Source organism: Rhinopithecus bieti, unplaced genomic scaffold, assembly GCF_001698545.2.
Source record: "Rhinopithecus bieti isolate Rb0 unplaced genomic scaffold, ASM169854v2 scaffold_69396, whole genome shotgun sequence".
Classification (NCBI taxonomy): Eukaryota; Metazoa; Chordata; class Mammalia; order Primates; family Cercopithecidae; genus Rhinopithecus; species Rhinopithecus bieti.
This window is the reverse complement of record NW_016825896.1, coordinates 6043-16699: the sequence shown is the minus strand read 5'-3', so window position 1 is coordinate 16699 and position 10657 is coordinate 6043. Positions and strand designations below refer to the sequence as shown.

At 43.2% G+C, this 10657-nt stretch overlaps 1 protein-coding gene across 1 annotated transcript in view; it reads right to left on the bottom strand.

Moving 5' to 3' along the window:
* Positions 1-10657, bottom strand: part of LOC108522785 (male-specific lethal 3 homolog) — an 18693-nt gene that overhangs the window by 2017 nt on the left and 6019 nt on the right. The window contains exons 3-7 of the mRNA XM_017863222.1: positions 10001-10149; positions 9101-9518; positions 6141-6250; positions 2388-2487; positions 1951-2026 (exon numbers count right to left, since the gene is read on the bottom strand). Coding sequence (XP_017718711.1) covers positions 1951-2026; positions 2388-2487; positions 6141-6250; positions 9101-9518; positions 10001-10149 — 853 coding nt within the window. The remainder of the gene's footprint in view (positions 1-1950; positions 2027-2387; positions 2488-6140; positions 6251-9100; positions 9519-10000; positions 10150-10657) is intronic.

Genomic DNA, 10657 nt, shown 5'->3' with positions numbered 1-10657 from the left:
AAAAAAAAAAAAAAAAAAAAAAAAAAACAGATTATAGGCTGGGCACGGTGGCTCACACCTGTAATCCCAGCACTTTGGGAGGCCGAGGCGGGCAGTCACAAGGTCAGGAGATCAAGAACACGCTAGCTAACACAGTGAAACTCCATCTTTACTAAAAACACAAAAAATTAGCCAGGCGTGGTGGTGGGTGCTGTAGTCCCAGCTACTTGGGAGGCTGACGCAGGAGAATCTCATGAACCTGGGAGTTGGAGCTTGCAATGAGCCGCGATCATGCCACTGCACTCCAGCCTGGGTGACAGAGTAAGACTCCGTCTCCAAAAAAAAAAAGAAGCAAATAAAATAAAAAATAAAAAACGATTATAAACAATAAATCTCACTTGAGAAATGTACATCATTTATATCAGCAAAGTCATACAAAAATTGAACAGAACAACTAGTAATGGCATTTGGTGTCCTAATTTGCCATGCCAAAAGATGTTACAGTTCTAGCTGACAGTACCAAGACATAGAAAAGACTCATATGTATGAAGACGGATGTTAAAAAATGTGCTGGTCATTCAAGAGTCTGCAATACACAGATGATATCTTGACTCAAAATTCAACTGATTTTGCCATGGAGGGCTAAGACATTTTCACATGTGCATTATTCACTAATAAGCACATTAGCCTTATGCTTGCTTCCTAGTGACTCCCACCTGCCCAAATTCCTAAAAATGTACAAACCTTCTTTAGCATAAATTGAGTCAAAACTCACTGGATAGCTAACTCATTTTCTTCTATGAGTGTACTCTTTTTATGATCATTTAGTCCACTGATTCTGGTTGTTATCTTCGAATGCATTTTTAAAACCTCTTACTAGGTTTATTAATAAATCCTCCTAAGTTACTTCCTAAAATTCTAATTTCTATTTTGTATTAGGCATGCATCAAAATAAGCAGGATTTCCTATGCTATCCTGCAGCTGACTCTTCATATTTTCTTGGCACTATTTGATTTCAGTTTATAAAATTTTATGCCAAACAGAGTTGTGGGTTTTGTTGAGGAAGAGGCCGGGAGGGAAGAGGGTATTTTGGAAACTTGTTTCCAAGAGAATGTTGTAAAGTCTAATTTCACTCATGGACACTTTATTCAAAATGCCTACATGAAAGGATCTCTTAAAACCACAAGGCAATTTCCCTGGCTGGGATGCTCTCCACTCTGTGGTAAATCCTACTTTGATGAGTCAGGGTGGGGCCTGGATACAAGGAAGAGATGCTCCTTAAAGAGAAGGAAGAAACAAAGTCAGGTAGCTAGGATGAGCTGGGTGAGGCAGGGGAATGACTAGCCTTGAAGGCCAAGGAGAGGAAGTGGTCCATAGGCGTCATCTGGAAGGGAGAGGACACAGCAGAGCCTCAGGTCAAATGATCCTATTAGATAAAAAAAATGACTGGCTTTGTCAGCTGCAGGAAACAATACCTTTGTCTGAATTCATACATGACAACACAGACGAGGGGTCTTTTCTCTTAATTCTAAACATCAAAATCCAACCAATACATGCTACTATTTACGTTAGTTTATGTACATGCAACAAAGGAAAGTCCAATGCTTGAGGTACTGTTGAATAAAAAAATGTAAAACTAAATTATCATCAATCTCAATCACTTCTACTTTAGAAAATTTATTTTCTATGTATAAGGTTTTTGAATTAAATTCTTCTAGTGAGACAAAAAAACTTCACCTCTGTACAATGAAAGCCCCTAACTCAGAAACCAGAGAAATTATGGAAAAAAGAAATACCAAAAAAACCCACTCCTAATTCCCATTACGGTTAGAACCAACCATACTTAGGTAATACTTCCACTATTTAAAATACCACAGAGCTGACTTCCCCATGTGCTAAAGAGAAGTTCAGAGAAGCCACATATATGGCAACAGATGCAAATTTTGACAAAGTAATAAAATACCTCAAAAGAGATCAAAGTGCTTCAATAAAGCCTTCAGATTCTTCTCAGAAAAGGACATCTTTCCAAGGATTTCCGGAAGTTTCACTGCATTAAAAATAAAGGTAAAACCATTTACAATTAGCAGAATCTGACAATGCATAGGATTCACTCAGGGAAGGTCTGGGCCCCTCCTTATCTCTATTGAAACTGAAATTAACATCCACATTATCAAACAAAACCCCAAACTCTTACTGAACAAAGATAGTGTAGCAGTACAAATATTACAAACATAATTTTTACGAAATTTAAGAGTCATTCAGTGCCTTTTCTTTGATAGGTTACCTTTGATTTTTCTTAGATCCCCAAATTTCTTAGACAATTATAGCCCAAACCACAAGGTGTACAGAAAGCTAACAAGAGAATGCAAAATGAAAAATGGAAAGAAAGCAGGAACCAGGATTCTTACCAAACAATCGCAACAAATGTTGTGCCCCATAAATGTAAGAGGGTGGAGGCGGCTGGTCACCTGGCGGGTAATTGTCAGGCACAAGCTTCCAGGAAAGGACCTGGAAAAGCACGAATTGAATTGTTTTCTAACTCTTAATGGAAACACTTCCAACCACCTAACAATTATGATAGTAAATTGTACGTAGAGGGGAAAAAATAAGCCATTGTATCAAAATAAACACAAGCTTATAAAAAACAAAGATGAAAGGCAAAACACTTAAAATAGATTAAGAAAGTCTTTAATTTCTTAACTCGCAACAGTTATTCCCTATAAATAATTCTGTTTGGGTTCTTTAGCCACTTTATTGAAAATCCTGCTGCATGGCCAGGCGCGGTGGCTCACACCTGTAATCCCAGCACTTTGGGAGGCCAAGATGGGTGGATCACCTGAGGTCAGGAGTTTGAGACCAGCCTAGCCAATACATTGAAACCTCACCTCTACTAAAAATACAAAAAATTAGCCAGGTGTGGTGGTGGACACCTGTAATCCCAGCTACTTGGGAGGCTGAGGCAGGAGAATCATTGGAACTGGGGAGGCAGAGGTTAAGTGAGCCAAGGTTGTGCCACTGCACTCCAGCCTGGGTGACGAGTGAAACTCCGCCCCTCCTTTCCCCCACCACCCAGAAAAAAGAAAATCCTGTTGCACTAGAGAGAGAATGAAGCATTAAAAGGTAATCCGTAGATGTTCTGAATAGTATTACTGTTGTTTCAAGATTCCTTAATTTCTGGCTGTTAGATTCATTATGGAAACGAATTTGAATTTTTTAATCCCTTGAATCAACTGAAATAGACTTCAAACCTGATAACTGATTTGTCTTCATTCTGAATTTCTGAACTGTGGGTGGACTTGGGGCTTTTGTTAAAGGGAGAGTTGCATTTCAAAACTCTCTGATGAATTTCCGTAAAAGTACTTCAGCAAATTATAGAACCAGAGTCTACTCTACTCAGCTGCTACTTTGGCTTTTCGGACGTCATATTCAATATGGAAACAGTCAGACTGGAGAAAGCCCTCCAGCAGACAAAGCAGACAGGTGCCCCCACAAACTCAGAAATGCTGATATAGTCAGTTTAACAACATGAAACTGCCAGAAGCTAATAAGCACCAAGGTGGCCCTGAAGGATCCAGGACAAAGGCCTAGCTTCACTTCGGCCCCTGCCCAGCCAGGCCTAGATTCTCGCCTAGGTCTCCACCAGCAGCGCCCACTTCTGCACTGTAGAGCACTGAGGGAAGGGATCGTTCCAGCATCTTTACAGCATCCCGGCACCTGCCCAGTGCACACAGCTGAAGCTCTGGAACCGTTCTGAAAGTGACTCAAAGGAAACATACAGGACTCTCCAATCTCAAAGGCATGAACAGCACTTGGCATGTACAAAAGCAGGTCATCTGGCTCTACCTCACTCACTCAATTCTGTGTTTCAAGGCAGTTTATAACCTTCTATTTATGAAGACGTATTTTCCGGGGGGAAAACAGTAGGTTTCTAGTCGGGGGAATTCCCAATGGGGTATGTATGGGACCCATCGATGGGTCTTTACTGGCATGTGCTGGCCCAGACCAGCCCCTAGTACTGTGGAGCAGTGACTGGTACTGAGAGAAAGAGCCCTGGTCAAAAAACACGGTGGTGGCCGGGCGCGGTGGCTCAAGCCTGTAATCCCAGCACTTTGGGAGGCCGAGACGGGCGGATCACGAGGTCAGGAGATAGAGACCATCCTGGCTAACACGGTGAAACTCCGTCTCTACTAAAAAATACAAAAAACTAGCCGGGCGAGGTGGCGGGCGCCTGTAGTCCCAGCTACTCGGGAGGCTGAGGCAGGAGAATGGCGTAAAACCCGGGAGGCGGAGCTTGCAGTGAGCTGAGATCCGGCCACAGAACTCCAGCCTGGGCGATAGAGCCAGACTCCGTCTCAAAATAAAAAAAAAAAAAAAAAAAAAACACGGTGGTAGAGGTACGTAAGAAGGTGGGAATCCACGAAGGTCTCATGAGTCCTTGTGAGAGTCGCCTGAACCCCAACCATTTCCCAGAAAGCACTTTTAAACTATAAGTTGCAGCTGTACCTATAACCACTAGATGGCGCATTCACACTGCAGACCAGAGTGGGAATGGCCCTTGACAACTCAGATGCCCCTTAAATTCACAATTTCCCTTCAATAATAAAATTCGTAGTGCATTCTTACCTGAAAAATGGGCGTGTCAGAGACTGCTTGAACTAGGGATTTCCTAACCTACCCTCAACAATCATCATAACACAAATTAGGCTTTCTAGATTCTCTATGGGGTCAGCCAACTGTAGTCCCTGAGCCAAGTCCAGCCCAATGTTCATATGTTCAAAATGGTTGGGGAAAAAAAATCATATGAATAATATTTCGTGATATGTGAAAATCATATGACATTAAATTCTCAGTGTCCATGAATGAATTGAGGGGGCAGCACACAGAGCCATACCCCTTTGTTTAAGGCAGAGCCACGTCCCTTTGTTTATGGCTTTGCTGCTGGAACAGCAGAGTTGAGCAGTCTCTGGAGAGACCTTAGGGTACACACTACTGAAGATAGTTATCATCTGGAAGAGAGTTTTGTGACCTCTCTTCCCATTATCAAGTGCTGTTTGCCTAGGTTGGGCACAGTGGCTCATGCCTATAATCCCAGCACTCTGGGAGGCAGAGGTGGGAGGATCACCTGAGCTCAGGCGTTGGTGACCAGCCTGGGCAACACGACAAAACCTAGTCTCTACAAAAAAATGCAAAAATTAGCCAGGCCATAGTGTCATGAGCCTATAGTTTCAGTTACTCGGGAGGCTGAGGCAGGAGGATCGCTTGAGCCCAGGAGGTGGNAAAAAAAAAAAAAAAAGGAAATCTCACCTCCTAGGAGACTTTCACAGAATTTGCTGATAGACTGAGACATCTTTAGAATCCCTGACAAACTCACCACCTACAGATCACCTAATGGGCCTTAAAAATAGTTTTAAAATGAAAAGTTTTCCCATCTATCAAGTGGAAATCTGGTGGCAAGGCTGATCTCAAGAATTCAAAGTAATTGGGTTCAAGTGTCTGGCACAGTGGTGGCCTAGAGCACATCCCTGAAGGGACGGCTATTGGTATTACTGTTAATGATGGAGGGGAATCAGGTATTTAAAGTTGGAGTCAGAAAACTACAGCCTGCTGGTCACATCCCACCCAACTATTGCCTGTTTCTATATTGCCCACAAGCTAAGAGTGGATGTTATATTTTTAAATGATTGAAAAACAAACAAACAAAATTTTCAAACACATGAAAATTAAAAGCTAGTCAAATTTCAGTGTCCATAAATCAAGTTTTATTGGAATATAGCACACTCATTTTATTTACATACTATCTGTGGCTACTTTTGGAGTTAAGTAATCTTGACAGACACCATATGGCCCACAAATAGCCTAAAGTTTTTACCCTCTGGCCCTCTGTGGAAAAGGTGTGTTGACATCTGTTCTATAAAGTAAAATACTGGCATTTCAATAATTGCACTTATTTAAAAGATAATTGTCAGTGTAGGGCTGAAATCCTAATAATTTTCTCACTTTAGAAACCAAAACCCACAGTGTTAAGCATAACCTTACGTACAATTTTGTTAATGTTTACAGTAATAGCAACATGATGCTTCAAGAACCTTGACTTCCACCTACAGAATCAAAGTAATCACAAATGAAGGAACCATTGGGAACAAACATCAAACATTCTTTACCTCATTTATTTCATTAGTTCTTCTCCCTTCAAAGCCAGCAAACACAGCACTCCCTTCCTTGCTAGGAGTCAGAGGAATAGGTGAAGATGATCTGCTATGCACAGGTGTTTCTTCCAAAGAAAAACATGAAATTATTCACACAGCAACTGAATTAAAGACTGCCTCAAGACTGTTAAAAACTGCAGAACAGAAATCTAAACTTGGTTCTCAGAAAGTACCAACCTTTAACAATAAGACTTTCCTTTTATAACAGCACCTGAATTTTATTTGGTTAAAAAAATAAGGAATAAAGCACTGACACATGCTACAATGTGGATGTACCTTAAAAGACTAGACTGAGTGAATGGAGCCAATCACAAAGGGCCACATACTATGTTTCCATTTATATGAAATACCCGGGGTAGGCAAATCCAGAGAGACCGAAAGCAGCTTAGTGGTTGCCAGGAGCTTGCAGCAGGGGAAGTGGGGAGTGATTGCTACTGGGTATGGGGTTTCTTTTTGGGGGTGCTAAAAATGTTCTGGAATTGACTGTGCAGATGGTCGCACAACTCTGTGAATACACTAAAAACTATTGGATTGAACTGTATATGTGGATGTGTCGATAAAGCTGTTAAGTGCCACTGAATTATTCACTTTACAATGGTTAATTTTATATGTGAATTTCACATCAATAAATACAAATAAAAAAATAAAAAATACAAAGAGAAACAGAAAAAGATAGCACTTTATTTTGTAGCACCTTTTAAAACACTGTCTTTTAAAATTTTCCCAGCTGACCCTTTTCAATCTTCAACCAACCAATCCTTATTACCCACTTACATACAGATGATTCCATTTATATGAAATGCCCTAAACTGGCAAATCTATAGAGACAAATAGATTAATGGTTGTCAGGGGACATAGGGAGAGGCAAATGAGTAACTGCTAGTCGATGTGGGGTTTCTTTTTTGGAGGGGTGAAAATGTCTGAAACTGATTTCAGTGATGGTTGCCCAACTCTTTAGTTTTGCCCAACTGAAATTATTTTGTTAGTTATATATCAGACAGTGTGGTCTCTTTGTGTCGCCCAGGCTCGACTGCAGTGGCCCAATAAGAGCTCACTGCAGTCTTGGACTCTGGGCCTCAAGCGATCCTCCAGTTTCAGCCTCAGCCATTGCCACAGCTGCAGCCTCCCAAGTAGCTGGGACTATAGGTGCACATCATCACACCTGGCTATTTTTTTCTTTAAGAGATGGGGTTTCACTATATTGCCCAGGCTGATCTTGAACTCCTGGCCTCAAGTGATCCTCCTGCCCCAGTCTCACAGGCATGAGCCACTGTGTCTGGAGACACTAAAAACTTTAAATGTGTGAATTTTAAGGTATGTGGATCATATCTCAATCAAGCTGTTTTAAAAAAGCACCTGATTTTGTTTTAGCACTTGATTATTCAAAGGGCTTCTCTTAAAGGTATGTCTTCTTCAATTCTGCCCTTCTGAGCCTTCTCAATCTTCAAATCAGCAAATACTTTCACACACCTGGAACTATGCCCCAAAACTGAGCTGTGACGGGCTGACACAATCAACAAGTCAGTCCTTTCTCTCAGGACCTTATAATATGGCAGGGACAGGATGTACACAAGGAAACGGGCACCTGCACACAGAATGGCACTGTGATGACAGTTTTGGGAGTTCCAACAGGATGATGCTTAGAAGGACCCCTGAAGGAGTCAGCACAGCAGGAGATGCTGAGGAAAGAACAGGGCACAGGTCATACACAAGATATGCCTACTGGGGCACGGGGATTTGACTCCAAATAGTTTTACACTGACCTTAGCTTTGGAGGTGTTTTTGCTATTTATGAGAGGTGTCTTAGATTTCACAGCCTGCGAGCAGCTGAGCTCTGTGAAAGGAAGGCTACTAGCCTTCCATCTCTGCAGTTGGGTGCTTGGCACCTGCTGGTGTAGCTCTGTTTCCACCTCCACACAGTGTACCGGTGGACAGCCATGCAAGCTGCCTCCCCTACTGCTGACTTCCTAACTCACTGAGCCCGCTAGGCACCAGGTGGCATCGTCAGCCCTGCTGCCATCAATTTTCCATTTCACACGTTGTTGGCAGTCAAGGGTGGAAGCATATAAGCACAGAGCACCCTGTATTTGATTTGTGAATGAGATCTTCAATGTAAAGTGAATACTCCTAGTAAGAGCGCTTCATTAGCACAGGCTAAACAACCAGATTTTAATTAATTTGGGAAAAAATGCCTGGTTAGTGTACGATAGCTAATGTTAGTTTCCACAGTAATTGTACCTGATTCATGGCAACTGTTTTCGCAGTTTTTGACAGTTTAAAATGATTAATTAGCAGTGGCTTACTTCTAAGTTTTATATTACAGCAAATCAACCTGTGTGTATTTTGGAACAAAAGAAAGTAAACTCTTGTCTAATTTATTTTGCCCATTGAAACATTCCAGCTGAAAATCAAGGTGAGCACATCTGATGGAGTTTGAGTTGGGCTAAGAGGAGGTGAGAAGAGATTATGGAAATCTGAGCATTCTTACTTTGATATTTTAGGACAGACCTTTCCAAATTAACTTTAGAATGGAGAGACTACAGAGATAGAGTACAAAGAAAACAAAAAGCTAAACAACCCATTAGAATTGCTCATTTTGAATGCTTCGTTAGGCCTAGCTACACAATATATAGAATTCTGATAACTCAATTTGCTCACAATCGGTAGAGTGATGGCAAAAAAAGAAAGGGTGAGGAAACAGCCCAGTCCTGCCTCCACCACAGCTGCACTGCAATCTGTGCCAGGTGCTTCAACTTTCTACAGCTCCAGGAAGCACGCAGCATTAACAGCACTTTGGACATGGGAATCACACGCACTGTACACAAACACGTAACCTCAGCACCATGCCTGGCACTGACTAGACACAAGGTACACGCTGGCTCTCCCCGGCCTGGAGCACCCGAGAATGAACCTACTCTTTTCCAGGTGCAGGAAGAGCTTGGGCATGCTGGCGGACGTGTCCTGCTGCCGGCGCTTGGGCTGAGGTGAAGCGCTGCTCTCAGAAAGCCTGTCACTGTTGGCACTGTGGCGCGTGGACCGCCTCAGAGACTGCAATGCTTCTGGCTCAGCTTTGCGCCTTTTGGGGGTGGCTGGTTCACCAGTGGTCGGCTGACTCTCTGTGGACTGTGGTGTGGATGGATTCAACAAAGGCGGGCTGGGAGAGAGTTCCTCCTGGCTCCTAGGGAAGATGGAGAATGTCACACACAGCTGGCTCAAAGGGCCTTTCCAGAACATGGAGTGCTTCTGAAGACACGAAATGCTCTCTCTATTCCAGGAGGGTTGTAAATATGTACATAAGTCACTTGGACCCTCTCCATAACTCTGCAAGGCACGCTGGCATTAAAGATTGTGATGCCCCCGTTATATGTGTCTTAGAGCAGTGGGTCTCAAGTGGGAGCAATGTTGCCCTGACAGGGAACAGAAGGCAACATCTGGAGACATTTTTGGTTGTTGCAACTGAGGAAAGAGGTGCTATCGGCATCTAGTGGGTGAAGGCCACAAATGCTGCTAAACATCCTATATTGCACAGGCAGCCCCTCAGCAAAGAAAGATCTGGTTCTAAACATCAATAGGGCCAAGGCTGAGAAACGCTGGTCTAGAAAACAAGAATACCCTACCACCTCATTGAAACGTAACTACTGGCAGGACTAGGAAAAGCATCGGGGTTGCTGTGTGAAAACATACAGCCCACCCTGAAGGAGTCTCAAGGTTTGAAGTAGGCCCTGGGGACTTTGACACAGGTCCCCAGTGAGTCCTGCAGGCCTCTCACCTGGGGTGAAACTGACATGGGGAAAGGGAAAGGAGAGAGAAGCTACCAAAGGAAGGATGGCTGAGAGGAGATGGTGGCCAGGCAGAAAGAGAAGCTGGGGAGCCGACAGCCGTGAGGCAGAGGGAGAAAGGGAGGGTAGGGCGAGGTGGCCAAGGCAAAGGGCAGCACGCTGCAAGTGGGAGGTTATCAGTTCACCTGCAGGCAGTTTTGCAGCACAGCAGTAGATGAAGGCAGACGATAAGTGGTTAACAGAGGAGACAGATGAATGGAAATATGAGAACAGACCACTCTCTCAGGAAGAGAGGCAAGAAGGAGCGAGCACAAGACCTTACAGAGATTAAGGGAAAGACTTTAGGTTGCAGGATCCCCCTCCCTGCCCCATCAAAAAAGAACAGAGCATGCTTGGTAACTGAGGGAGGAAAAGTGGCGACATCGCAGAGCAAGAAGAGAAATAAGTTTTACTAAAGGCCAAAGCTTGCAGGCCCTGTGTGAACATTCCCATTTAATACTACTAGCTAGGCTTGCCTTCAGTCCATCCCACACCTGCAATATCACAAGAACAGAAAACCAAACACCGCATGTTCTCACTCGTAGGTGGGAACTGAACAATGAGATCACTTGGACTTGGGAAGTGGAACATCACACACTGGGGCCTATCATGGGGAGGGGGGAGGGGGGAGGGATTGCATTGGGAGTTATACAT